This window comes from Somniosus microcephalus, chromosome 3 (assembly GCF_052327205.1).
Source record: "Somniosus microcephalus isolate GS21.2 chromosome 3, FLI_Smic_1.0, whole genome shotgun sequence".
Taxonomy (NCBI): domain Eukaryota; kingdom Metazoa; phylum Chordata; class Chondrichthyes; order Squaliformes; family Somniosidae; genus Somniosus; species Somniosus microcephalus.
Genome location: NC_140989.1, coordinates 88,186,344 through 88,201,145, shown reverse-complemented (window position 1 = coordinate 88,201,145; position 14,802 = coordinate 88,186,344). Strand labels below are relative to the sequence as shown.

General features: G+C 42.5%; 1 protein-coding gene across 13 annotated transcripts in view; it reads left to right on the top strand.

Moving 5' to 3' along the window:
* Positions 1 to 14,802, top strand: part of nrxn1a (neurexin 1a) — a 2,435,560-nt gene that overhangs the window by 87,024 nt on the left and 2,333,734 nt on the right. For 10 of the 13 annotated variants that reach the window (XM_085981318.1, XM_085981315.1, XM_085981312.1 and 7 more), the window contains exon 3: positions 6,996 to 7,013. The exons of the other annotated variants lie outside the window; for them this stretch is intronic. In XM_085981318.1, the coding sequence (XP_085837444.1) occupies positions 6,996 to 7,013 (18 nt within the window). The remainder of the gene's footprint in view (positions 1 to 6,995; positions 7,014 to 14,802) is intronic. 13 annotated transcript variants of the gene reach the window in all.

The window sequence follows — 14,802 nt, the reverse complement described above, 5'->3', positions numbered from 1 at the left end:
TTCCGGCATTGCACAGGAGTCCTGGCAACCACGCTGTTGGAAGACACCCTGTTGGAGACATCCCTCCAGGCTTTCCGGTAGGCGCTGGGCAGCGGCCTCTTGCCTCCTTCTGGGAACAGAACATGGCGCCTGCGCTCCACTCCGCCCACCAGCAGCCTCAGGTCACCATCGCTGAAGCGCTGCGCTCTCTCCCTGGCCTTCTCCATAGCCCTGGGCGTTGTGCAAGTGAAGCTGAAGTGGTCAGGCCTAGGTTGAGGGCTGCAGTGTGCAGGGCGTGGCAGGCAAACAAATCGACTCTCCCCCTTTAAGAGCTGACCGGCGTCAGAGTGTCTGCCGTCAATGAAGAACTCGCCGCACCGGTGCTGCGCTGGGCCTCGGGGGTATCGCTCAGCACCGCCGGCTTAGCGCCTAAAGATAGTCATGCATCGCCTGTTTTAGCGCAGCAGCAACCTCTTGGGGCGATGCGACTGAATATCAGCGAAGGGGGCGCGACTTTGCGCCGGGCGCAAACTTTAGCGGCCGCCCGACTTTAGCGCCCCAAAAGTGGCTATACTGAATTTCTAGGCCAAAAGGTTAGCATGCAGGTAAAGCAAGTAATGAAAAAGGCAAATGGAATTTTGGCCTTTATTTCAAGGGGGTTGAGTATAAAAGCAGGGAAGTCTTGCTTCAACTGTACAGGGTATTGGTGAAACCACACCTTGAGTACTGCGTACTGTTTTGGATCCTTATTTAAGGAAGGATATATTTGCATTTGAGGCAGTTCAGAGACAATTCATTAGGTTAATTCCAGAAATGAAGGAGGTTGACTTATGAGGAAAGGTTGAGCAGGCTGGGCCTATATTCTTTGGAATTTAGAAGAATGAGAAGTGATCTTATTGAAACATATAAGATACTGAGGGGGCTCGACAAGGTAGATTCAGAGAGGATGTTTCCCCTCGTGGGGACATCTAGAACTCGGGGGCACAGTTTTAGAATAAAGGGTCTCCCTTTTAGAACTGAGATGAGGAGGAATTTCTTCTCTGAGGGTCATAAATCTGTGGAATTCTCTGCCCCAGAGAGCTGTGGAGGCTGGGTCATTGAATACATTTAAGGTGGAGATAGACAGATTTTTGCAAGATAAAGGAGTGAAGGATTATGGGGAGCGGGCGGGGAAGTGGCTTTGAGCCCAAGATCAGCCATGATCTTATTGAATGGAGGAGCAGGTTCGAGGGGCCAAGTGGCCTATTCCTGCTCCTATTTCTTATGTTCTTGTTCCTCGAAAAGAGGGGCCCCAAAAAAGCCTCCAGCCTGCAGCCAATCAGAGCACACGCATGTGCCACACCCCTCTAACTTACTCTAGGGGCTGGATTTTCCAAGCCCCGAGGTGGCGGGCATGGAGGTGGGACAGCCCGTAAAATCGGAGAAAGTGGGGGCGATGGCAAACCTGCCCCCATTCCGCTTCCGTGCCCACTTGCCAGGAGGGGGGAAGATATGCAGCTTCGGGTCCCGTCTCCTGGAGGCGGGAAAGGCTTTTAATCCTTTTAACTGGCAGAAAAAAGGATTAGTGCCATTTTACCTTCACAGGTGAAGGCTTCCCAACCTCGGAGAACCCCGCCAGGTTGGAGGAGACGTGGAGGAGGTCTGTGGTGGTCGGAGGCACCTGGAAGTAAGGTGTAGAGGTGAGTGATGGGTGCAAGTGTGGAGTGGTAAGTATGCAAGGTGAGTGATTAGTTTAAAAAAAGTGTTCACTTACCTTTATTTCCTTCTATAGCCTTTAGCCGCGCTGGATCGGGAGAGCGGACATCTACCTTGTCAATTTGAGGTAATGGCTGAGGGACTCTCCGACCCATCAGATATCTGAAATTTACTTATTTTCAATGTTTGTTGAGTCCTCACCACAAAGACTCATCAAACTAAAGTGAATGTCAGTGTTTGACAGCTTCACAGAGCTGTCAAACGCTGTCATTTCTTCTTTTAAGAAATCTTGACAGATAGCATGTCTGACGTTGACGTGATCTGTCAGTGACTTCTTCCCTAATTGGCTTGCTGAGCCCGCAGGGCGGGCTGAACAAGCTTAATCAGGGGAAAATCCCTCTGAATGGTCAGGCGAGGATGGAGGCGGGACATTGACATGACAAGCAGCTGTCCTGCCTCCAACTCGCCTCCATTCAAAAAGTCCAGCCCAATGTCTCTGGGACCCATTACCACAACATTTTGATCTTCTGGGTCGCTGCCATTTCGCCCTCTTGGTGGTGAAGAAGAAATAATCTTTGCGACAACAACAATATAAGTATCAAATAAAATAAAATTTTAAACAGAATTCACATTGATTTCACTGGCCCACGTGACAACTTACATTGTATCCAAATATTAATTAAAACTCATCACACCATTAAAAATTTACTTATACTTGAATGGACCAGCCCGAACATTTTATGACGTGTTTAGTGGGTATATGTCATGTAAGTACAGCAAGTTCATGCCATTCCATGTATTTCAATGCCAAGTCTTTTGGTGAGATGCCATTATAATGCAGCTTCTGGAGGAGCAGGCCAACTTGACAGCAACTTTCAGTATTTAACTGCGCATGTGCAGACGCCGGAAGTTGCTGTCCGATTTACTCTTTAATAACGGTGAACGCTGATAGCCTGTTATTTTTACCACAATATCTGGGCCATTGTGTTAAATGACTAATTTACTCTGAGGGTGAGTAGTAATTATCTAGTCACTTGTAAAATGAGAACCTTTTTCAGAGTGTAAGATGTGTATCAACCCATGTGTATCAAGATTATTTTTTGACACTACCTCTTGGAGTAGCTTGTTCACCATGTTTGTGATGTATCTGTTCCCCCTAGTGTTAGTGGTAGTATAAAATTCATGTACACTGTGTATCAAACATGTCTGCATTCAATTTTTAACTGTTCATCATTGCCTGGTTGGTTATTGGGATTTACCCAAAGGCACCTTATACAATAGGATACATATTTCTGTGCATCTTCCTTCATGTAAGCTGACCAAATCTCAGCTAGTTGGTTAAGGCTGCCTGTCATACCTTTGTGTAATGATCCCACGCCTTCGTATGCCAGCTCCATGAGATGGTGTCACATGGTCTTTGGGACAGTGAGGTGTTCTTTATTGTTCGAAACCTAGTGTAACCTTTCTTGTCCTGGTTTCAGTGTCTTTCCCTTTCATAGTCTGGGCAGTAGTTTCAGGTCAGTCTGATGGGTCTCATATACTGCTTTCAGCTCACCATCCATGGCCATACCATCCTTTGAGGCTGTCTTCCGCTGGCCTCTTGTCATTACCATGACTATACTTGGCGCTCCATAGCTAGTTGCCTTTTCTAAGGCACCAGCATGATGATTGCCCACAACATATATTCCATGCAGCTGATGTCTTGTATGGACTAGTGTTTTCAGCTATCTCTAGGGCTTTCTTTTTGGCCATTGCTTTTGCACTTGGGGCACTCTGGTACATTTGGGGTTACTCTTGGAGGCTTCCACTTCGTATACTCTACTGGTCATCTATGCAATTCACCCTCCTCATCTATCGGTCTGCACTGCCTCAGTGGTGTGGTAGTCTGTTTCCTCATTATCTTTAATTGCAACTACACCCCGGGCTTTCTTTACAGCCTTTTTGATTCCAGACACTATTTTACAAAAGGTTACTCTTAATGCACACTCCCTTTTCACAGAATCACAGAATCACACAGTGCAGATAGAGGCCATTTCGGCCCATCGAGCCTGCACTGACACATATCCCACCCGATCCCCGTAACCCCTACACCAACACATATCCCACCCTATCCCCGTAACCCCACGTATTTAATCCCCCTAACACTAAGGGTCAATTTATCATAGCCAATCAACCTAACCCGCACATCTTTGGACTGTGGGAGGAAACCGGAGCACCCGGAGAAAACCCACGCAAACACGGGGAGAATGTGCAAACTCCACACAGACAGTCGCCCCAGGCCGGATTCGAACCCGGGTCTCTGGCGCTGTGAGGCTTGGAACAGTCTTGGAACTGTTTTCTTATGCTACGAGTTTAGTCGTTCATCTTTCTCTGGTTACTTTAGTAATAATGTCGATTTGACTCCTTTTTATCACCTCTTTCAGCCATTTTCATAGGTCTTCCAATATTTCTTATTTTGGCTGATAATACTTTCTGACCTATTTAAGCTGCTTTCCTCAACCAATATGGAGGGGGGTAGTGCTAATGGTCAGCTAGGAGTTATAAGTCATGTTGAGCCCCATGTTTGGCCATCAAATGTCACACTATACAAGAGGTCTCCAGTTGGGAGGAATTTTCTGGTTAAGTTTAATTCCTGTGACTGACAAGGATGCAGACCCATTGCTTGAGCGCAGTGATGTGACTATTAAACAAATACAATGATGTGTATATATATATATTTAAGAAGATTTATTAAGCACAAGCCAGCATAGATAATATCACAGTAAGCAAACAGTCAAAGAGATCATTTACAAACAAGATATCTGAAGGGATTCTAACGGCACCATGCAGACAACAAGTACCCCCATGTGGGTGATTCTTCAAAAAGATAGGCCTCCAAATAAGCCCCTAGCCTGATAGTGTCTACATTTGTTCTGACCTGCCAACTCTTCTGGGCCTTTGTCAGGTGGGACTTTGATTCTGACTCTGGGCAATCATGAATGGGTACACATCTAAGTTTTTGATGGTGTTTGGGTAAGGGGAGAATATATAATATTCTTATAGTCCATTGCTAAATATATATCTAAGTCCTAGGTGTTGTAATGGAGGGGGTACAGAAAGTTGGTTGAAAGCCTCATAGTTTAGTGGTGTCTATCTCTGTTTTTGGTGGTCTCAGGGAAAAGGATGTCCTAACTGTTACGCATCAATTCGTGCTGGCGTATGTTACAGTAATGACAGTCTACTGGTTGGAATGTGTCACAGATTGTGGTGACTTATCAGTTGCAGCCCTACTTCAAGTTCAAGATTGGTTTTCACAGATCCCAATGTTAGACCGTTAGAATCCAGATTGCAAGCTTAAATGTACTTCAATTCCCCACAGATATTGAATATATCAAATCAGATATCTTGGTGTGGTGTAGGAAGTAAGATTAGTATATCCGTTTTTTATTTCATTTCTATCTTTACAGAATTATTTAACTTGATCTCCTTTATATGGCCACCTTCTCCATCTTAACAGCAACGAGTTATTTTATTTGTGTATCTGATTTATCAGCAGAAGAAGTTGGGTTGTGTTCAGGCTGACAGCAGGACTTTGGATGGGCCCAAGATGGCTGATAGTGGGGTTGTATGCAGGTCAACTGACAGCAGCGGTTTGGCTAAGTCCAGTTATGCTGAAAGCAGGAGTCTTACTGGGTCTGGACTGAGTGGAGGTCAGAGCAATTTTGGGTTGATGGGGATTGGGTTGAGCTCTGCCTGACAGTGATGTATGGGTTAAAAAATGTGGATGTGGCCACCTCCCCTTTATTCCGCCACTGTATTCTGAAAACACTCCGTTTAGCCTTTGACACATCGCTCCTCCTTTACATTGGCAACTCACAATCTGAATGCAACTATATAGCTAAACTTCTTCTGTTAGTGCAATTTGAGCAGTTCTCAAAGATTCCATGCCTATACACGGCCTAAAATATCCTTAACTGTGTGCGGGGGGTGGAGGGGAGAGGTTAACATATTGGATCAAAACTCAGTTGTTGAAACAGAAGAAATATGCATTATTGTTTTCGACTGGTTTTGCTTACCAGATTAATGATGTCTGCTCCTCTGGTAAACATAAGCTGGAGTAGATAGCTCAAAAAAAATTACAATCTTACAGTAAAAATAGTGAAATCTCATTACATATTACTTCACCTCCATGTTATCTGTTTATTTATATATAATTTTAAATGTTCCGTTTGTCTTGCACAAAATTGAATTTAATTTGTGGTAGATGCACTATGAAAAATGGGTTGCCTGATCTGTGTGTTTGCAGTTACTCATCCAGTGTCATGCAATTGGCACATACCTTAAAATATTTCATAGACTATCTACAAAACAAGGTAAAATAAAGAGCATTTTGTTAACTGCTTATAAACAGGTTTTCTTTTTAATGTGCAATTTAACAGATTTGAATCTAATGGTTATAAATGGTAAATAGAGGGTTGCATTTAGAAAGGGAGAAAAACATACTTAACTCTGAAGCAATGTTAGGTATAATATTGGGTGTGCTTGATTAATAATAGTAATACAAATCACGAGTGACCGTTTTGTATTATTGCAAAGTGCAAATTTCAATAAGGTCTTGTTATTAAAACTGTACTGTTCATAAGGCTCTATCATGCAAGAAATTAAATCTAATCTATTTTTTAGATAATGTGTGTTGGCTGCATGAAAACTTAGAAATTTTGGAAATAGGATGTGAAGCAGACATCTGCTTTGTCAGTGAATGGTAAATTGTTACATTATACAACTAATTGTTTTGGATAAAATATAGTTTTGTATAATGTCTTCAATTTGATTTCTTTGGCATAACATTTTACTAGTTCACTGTTTGTAATTTTTATGAGCAAGGAGATGCTTTTTAATTGCATAGAAATCATAATTTTATAATCCCATCAGTTTAATTCAACCAGTTTTCAAAGGTTAATTAAGAATGAATTCAAATGGGAAATACTAGAGCGATAACCTTATCATTACTAGCTTAGCCCTTTTCTCTCAGTTTTTGAAAATTATTTACTGACTTAAGCCCATAGAGGAAACTGCTGTTAATGAAGAATCGTAATTTAGCAGACCTTATGCAGTCACAAAATACTTACTTTCCCTTCATAAATTCAAATTTTTCACATCATGCCAAATTTTGGAGAGCACTGCTTCCCTGGCACTTGTTGTTTCCCTTGAATGTTGGTGATGGAACACTTGCATGTTGTGTTTAATGCCTTGCATGATCAGTACATGCAGAGGCAACTTCCAGTCTGCATGCCACTTAATGAGTCTTTTTCCTTTCTCTCCTTCCCTGTCTGTGCACACAGAAGACAACTATGTTGAAGGTGGGTGCTTCACACAATTTATTTTCTTAAGCTCCTTTTATCTGTGCTGGTAATGTGTAACAATGTAAAATAGAAATGCTTTTTTTCTAAATGGTAACTGGTTTTAGCTAATTTTGTGTAACAGTTGCTTACTAATCAAAAGCCAATGTAATATTAAAATGTAATGAATCCATATACGACTAAGCTAGTTGTGTCCGAAAATTGAGCAGGGCAAACATTTTAAAATGCAACAGATTAAAATTTACATTCTAAAATGATGTATTGTATGTGTAATGTGAATCATAATTGACTGTGGGAATACTTTATGTTGTGAAAGATTTGTAACTTATGACCAAATATGCATTTTGTTTAGACACTCACAAGAAAAGTAATTGCATGTAACAATCTGCTTGTTTTATGCCTATGTAGTATTTTTAAAAGTTAACATGCAATGGTTTATCCCAAATTTTAATGAATAGTTTAAATGTCAGTCTAGTTGGTGAGCAAATATTATTCACAGATAAGTGTGTACATAAAGGTTTCTTCTCATTTGAAAAGTTAAAATCAGGATCATATTTTCTGGTCGAGGTCCTTTTCTACCACCTATGACTTTTTGCCACCGTGTAACCGGATCTATGGTTAACCCTTACACTGCCTACATAGCTTTTTGTCTGCTGTATTAAAAATTACTTGAATAGGGATTTAACTAAAACAAATTGGGTCTGGCAAACATCCAGATAAGGCAGTTTTATTGGTTAACATTGCAGTAAAATCCTTCTGAAAAGGTGATAGAGACCTAAAATGCTTGTGAGGAGAATTAAAGCACCATATGCTCTCAGGAAAGAGTCCACTAAAGTTAAGGTAATATAGGAGGTGAATTTTCTCTGGGCTACACCCAGTCTGCTGAACTTCTGCCATAGTTATAGTGGCGGAGCAGGCGAAGGCCCAAGGAAATTCACCCCCATAGTCTAGAAAACAAATTTTTTATTTAATCTTTTAAGCCATAACATAAATAACTATTTTATTAACTTGTGAGTTGTGCTGTCTTCTTCAACCATGAAATAGAAAGAGCATGCCATATTTGTTTATTTAGTACCCTTATTATCTTCCAATGGCTCTACGTGGGCAATTAAAGATCATTAAGAGATCAGAAGAAAGATATCTGAATTATTCATGATGAATTTTTTCCAATAAAGTAATCTGTTCATAGTTTATGAAACTATATTGAACTAAAATACATTGGTGTTAAAATGATCAACTATGCCAAAATAGCTTTGAATATTTATATTTGTAATATTTAATGTTAACATGATTCTCCTTACAATGTAATGTATTGCCACAGTTGACACTCAGCTATGCCCAATGCAGTCACCACAAGTCTTCAGTTCTTTCTTTCCTGCCCCATATTTTGTAGGAACAATGGAAAATATTGACAAGAATATTCATCAAGGGCACTAGGCAAAACCTTTAACTCCTTCACCTTAACTCCTTGTCCAGGAACAATCGGAGGTACACTACACAATTTATACCTCTGAGTTAATGATGCCTAAATTTGATTCACCAAACTGTTTTACATTAATCAGGTTGGATTATATTAGCATTTACACTACCAACCTCCCATCTGCACAAGCTATTGAGTAAATGAATTAATCTTTTCTTACCAAAGAAGTCAGACAGTAAAGTCAAGAACTAACAATGGTTTATTAACTTAAAATTATAGTTAGCAGCACATAAACTTAAATATTGAATATGCAAATAACTAGTAGCTGGGATAATTGACAAAATAAATTAGATTGCAAAGACAATTCAGTTATGTCACAGCAATTACTTGCTGATTATAAATTCACAGTTGAGATCAGTGTCTGAAATTGATATAAATTGGTGAGATTAATTTAGGGTTAGACTCCTAAAAAGCTGACAATTTAACACCATTAGATAGCCAATCTATTAAATAGATTAAGATTGATATGCTTGTAGTTAGCAATGTTTCCAGAATGTATAAGACCTTGCCTTTTGAGCTGGCTTTGATGAAGTGGTTATCTTGCCTTTGGGAGGCTAACTTCTGAGATGATGGCATGATTAAACCTTCATCAGCAGAGGTGCTATCCATTCCTCCTGAGCCCTCTGCTCATAGATAAATTCACCTTCCATGTATTGTTTATGAAAGTCTTCATGGTTTAATTAGCATTAGCTGTTTCCCTTCCTAGCATTCAGTCTACTGACTCCACTTTGAGGACACATTTAAGGCAATTTCCCTTTCTCTCTATTGTATGTAATTCGAATCCTTTAACTATTTATTTTTAATTTAGAATCTTCAAAGTTTTTATTCTATCCCCTTGCCACCTGTACACCGTTGAGCTGGAATTACCTTTTGCAAAATTAATTATGGTTTGAGAAACAGTTTTATAAGCTATTTTCACAAAGAAGTGCCTGCTGTTGATGAGTCTCTACATTGTGCAGATGAGCACATCTGTCCCTGGTGTTTGAAGAGGTAAATAACAAACTGCTCTTCCAGTACAATACAAGAGCAAATAATGAGGGGAATACACTGGTATTAAGAATATATTAAATCAGGTTCATTGTTGGTAGAATGCTGAGGGAACTTTATGGGGAAATCTTCAACACTTGGCTGAAAAATGAGTGACCGGCAGTTGAAAGTCTTGTTGGGGACCTTGTGAATCTATTTGCCCACTTTAAACCAACTTTCCAATAGGCCTCTGAATGGGTGCCCAGCACTCCCACCCAAAACAGTGCCACTAACCCCCAAAGTTCAAAGAATTGGAGTTGTACTTGTTTGAGAATTAGGCTGGCTATGTTTTATAATGTTACTTCCCCTCTGTTCTGTGCGTCAAAACTTCTGCCCCCAAAAATCCACAGCCATTCTGGTGCAATTCCACCATAACTTTGGCAGGAGCACACCGGAACAACTATCAGCTAATCCAGGGCCTGAATAAGCTGGGTCCCGACCATTCATTGAAGTTTCCTCAGTGACTTATTGGGGATGGAGCCAGCACTCACTCCAAACATGGCCATCATTGTAAGGGGAGATGCCAGGCACAGGGACTCCCTACATCAAGGGTTCCCACGCTCCAGAACTTCTTTGAGAGCCGGCCTATGGTTAGAGGAGGTATGTCTTACTCCCAAACCACCAGTAGTTGTAGGGACCAACTGGAGCTACATTACAGAAGGATATTTTTTTTAATTTAAAAGCGCCCCCCCCGCCCTCAAAATGGGAGATGAGGTGACATCAAATTATCACCTGGGAGGTGGGTTGGTGGGGGGGGCCCTAAAAACCCTCTCCAGCCCAGCAGTCTTTGAGAGGACATTTTAGCTGCTTCAAAGAGCAGGTGGCCTAGGTGTACTCCTAGTAGTGTGGGTGTCTACCTCCTAGGGAACTTCATGTGATCCCAGAAAATCAACTGGGGTCAGCTAGTGGTTGCGGGTGACATATCTCGGTACTTCTGCCAAAATGTGCTCCATTGTGAATTTTCGGGGCTCTGTGTTTACCCTGCAATACAGCAAAATTTCAGAATTGATAAAATGATCAAAATTGAAGACCTCTGCAAATGATTTAAGAATTGAGAGTTTAAACGTAATGTAACATACAATTCCAATAGAAGGTAAAGGTCAGAGCTCAGTGTGATACTGAAATTTCCTTTTTTTTTAAGAATGCCTCTCATTTAATGCAGAAGCACAATGAAGTGTTGGACTTACTGGCCTAGAAATTGAGTTGGCGCCGCGCCAGGGCTTTAGCGCCGGAAATTTAGCGCCGGCGCTAAGTCCCCCTGCGCGCGCCAAAAATTCAGTAGCGCCGCGCCCAGACGGCTGCCGGCGCTACTGGCGGGCGTGAGCGCCTCCCAATGGGCGCTGACTGCCACATTGCGGCGCTAATCCGGCGCTGCGGGACCCGATGCGGTGCGGCAGGCTGGGGAAGTGCAGGCCTCCTCCTTCAGTTAAGGAGGAGCTGCCTGCACCCGCCCGCTGTCCGTTCAAATATTGAAAAAAATGAGCCCGGCACCTCGGACAAGTGCCGGGCTTGCAGGCCAGACGCATCTGTTCCGCGGGGGGGTGGTGGAGGAGTCCGGGGAGGGAGGTGCGGGCAGGCGGCCGGCGGGAAAGCGGCCGGCCGCCGCGCGACCTTAATGCGCCGGCGCTAACTCGGGGAAGACTCGGTTGAAAAAATCTTAGTTGCGGCTGCCACGGGCGAGGCGGCCGCAACTCAATTTCAGCGCTGGGGCCCATCACCACGGCAACCGGGACGCTGCGCACACCGATGACGTCATCGGTGCCGGCGCAGCGCAACCGGTCTACCGCCGATTCTAGGGCCCCAGGGAATTTCTAAACTGGCCATAACTCCAGCGCTAGGCCCTCTAGCGCCTCAAATGCGGTGCTAAGGCTACTCAATTTCTAGGCCACTGTATTCTGTCCTGATGGAAGTTGACAACAGTAAATAATTTAATGGATGTGAAAAATCTCATCTCCAACCTCCCTTTCCTCTCAAGTCCTTGAACGTGTTGTCGCCTCCCAAATCCGTGCCCATCTTTCCCGCAATTCCATGTTTGAATCCCTCCAATCAGGTTTCCGCCCCGCCACAGTACCGAAATGGCTCACATCAAATTCACAAATGACATCCTTTGTGACTGTGACAAAGGTAAACTATCCCTCCTCGTCCTTCTCAACCTGTCTGTAGCCTTTGACACAGTTGACCACTACATCCTCCTCCATCGCCTCTCCACCGTCATCCAGCTGGGTGGGACGGCATTCGCCTGGTTCCATTCTTATTTATCTAATCGTAACCAGAGAATCACCTGCAATGGCTTCTCTTCCCGCTCCTGCATCGTTACCTCTGGGGTCCCCCAAGGATCTATCCTTGGCCCCCTCCTATTTCTCATCTACATGTTGCCACTTGGTGACATCATCCAAAAACACAGCATCAGTTTCCACATGTATGCTGACGACACCCAGCTCTACCTCACTACTTATTCTCTCGACCCCTCCACGGTGTCTAAATTATCAGACTGCTTGTCCGACATACAGTTCTGGATGAGCAAAAATTTTCTCCAATTAAATATTGGGAAAACCGAAGCCATTGTTTTTGGTCCCCGCCACGAACTCCATTCCCTAACCACTGACTCTATCCCTCTCCCTAACATCTGTCTGAGGCTGAACAATACTGTTTGCAACCTTGGTGTCATATTTGACCCTGAAATGAGCTTCCGACCACATATCCACAGCATAACAAAGACCGCCTACTTCCACTTCCGTAACATCGCCCGTCTCCGCCCTTGCCTCAGCTCATCCGCTGCTGAAACCCTCATCCATGCCTTTGTTACCTCTAGACTTGACTATTCCAACGTACTCCTGGCTGGCCTCCCACATTGCACCCTGCGTAAACTTGAGGTCATCCAAAACTCGGCTGCCCGTGTCCTAACTCGCACCAAGTCCCGTTCACCCATCTCCCCTGTGCTCGCTGACCTACATTGGCTCCTGGTTCAGCAGCACCTCGATTTCAAAATTCTCATCCTTGCTTTCAATTTCCTCCATGGCCTTGCCCCTTCCTATCTCTGTAATCTCCTTCAGCCCCACAACCCCCCGAGATATCTGCACTCCTCTAATTCTGCCCTCTTGAGCATCCCTGATTTTAATCGCTCAACCTTTGGTGGCCGTGCCTTCTGTTGCCTAGGCCCTAAGCTCTGGAATTCCCTGCCTAAAACTGTCCGCCTCGCTATCTCTCTTTCCTCCTTTAAGACGCTCCTTAATACCTACCTCTTTGACCAAGCTTTTGGTCACCTGCCCTAATTTATCTTTATGTGGATCGGTGTCAAATTTTTTTGTCTTAAAATACTCCTGTGCAGCGCCTTGGGACGTTTTACTACGTTAAAGGCGCTATATAAATACAAGTTGTTGTTGTTGAAACAGCCCCAACTACTCCCAACAATAATTTAAAAAGCCACCAAGGAAATTTTGCAATGCATTAGCTGCATGAGTTCTGAAAGCTGAATATTCTGTATCTTTGCAGTCTTGTTTTATGGATCTTCAAGCATATTCAGGAGCTTCATAAACCATGAAGTGCCAATTAAGGAGGGAAATTCCAACAAGAAACAAATGGCCTTTTGAGAGCTGTAAATACTTTTCTTAAAAAAAAGAACAATTGTCTTGATGTTGCTAATTGCTAAAGTTAGAAATGTGTAGCTACAGTCTTCCAAAATTAAATCATAAAATGCATTGTCTTAAAAAACAAAAGAAGTATGATTTAAGGAGGATGCAGATTTTCTGCTTAATCTCAATTATTATGACATAAATCAGCTTATGGATATTTTCTTGAATAAAATCAACCGTGCTAAATTATTGCTTGAAGTCTAGGATTGTGTTAATCCACCTAAGCATCAAATCTTAGCTGTTTGCATAGTTTCGACTAGTTTGAACCACCGCATGTAATCAACTATGATATAATGGGTTAGATTGTGGAGAGGGGGGATGCTGGGATGTCAATGAGCCGCATTATTCCTGTGGAGCCCAGAGAAGAACTGCTGCTTCTCTTGGTCCCACAAAAATAATTTTAAACTTTATCATTTTTGATCCTCTGCAATTGTACTGCCAGGTAAATCTGGGCAGAGTCTACCAAATTTGGCAGTACGTAGGACCCGAATTTACAGAGTAAAAGGACCGACTGCCTGAACCAAGCATACACTCTGGCTTAGGGTGGCGTCAGTCGGATCGGGTGTGAAACGGGCCGTAAGATTTTTTCCTGCAATTTTTGAGGTGCTGCCTCTCGTTTCCACCTGGTGGAGCCAGTGAAAATATCCCCCTAAAAATCTACCCTAAATCACTTAATTTAGATCATAAAGGCAGAAGGCCTTAATCCTTTATTCTAATAGAAATACAAATTTTAGTAAATATAAAAGTTAAGTGTCTCATAGTATAGTACTCAAAGCCGTAATCCTGAAAACAATGATGATCATAGGGTGCTGGCATTAAGTTGTAAACTGTAACAACAAGGGTACTTGTCTGCAATATGACAGCAAACAACCAAATTAGAGGCTGCGTAGGATTAACTTAAAAATCTTGCCTTTTTTGGTTCTCAATTAATATTGAGAGGGAGGAAGGTACAGAGTAAATGCTATAGATTCCTCCAGAGAATTGGGCAGTATCACTGTGTCATCATCCAGTAAAACCTTGCAGATTGTTGGGTGAGAATGATCCTGGTAATTTTATCTCCCCTTTCCCAATTAGGTGGAGTGCTCCACTATTTCAGCTGATTGTTCCGACAGGGAAATTTTGGTTAGTGACAGCAGAAGGGTTTAATAGTCCATTGAAACCATTATTTATTTATTTAATTCTCAATTAAATGTATTTGCCTAACATTCATCGTGACTACTGGTTTCATTGTAGCCAGCTCCAATAACCGAATAACTGCAGAGCATCCCAATTTAGCTAAGCAAATTGACGTCTAACGGGTCTTGTGGAGAGACTTATTTAAAAATAGTTTTAATTTTCTGATAAATCCAATAATCAGACATAAAATTTAAATTAGGAAACTAAAATACTCCAGCTGACTATCATGAGAACCAAGGGTATTTTTTATGATGCCTGAAGGGTACAGATCAATGGACTTGATGACGATGGCCTAATCCAAGCCAGAATCTACTCTTTACAACATCAGAATGATGTGGCTGAGCTTTTGGTCCATGCAAGATTGTGCCTGGAGGCATACTACTGTACAAGAATTGCTGGCACTTAAGTCAGACCTCCATGTTTATGCCAGAACTACTGCAGCTGCACTGCAAAATTCTGTATCAGTCTAAAATAT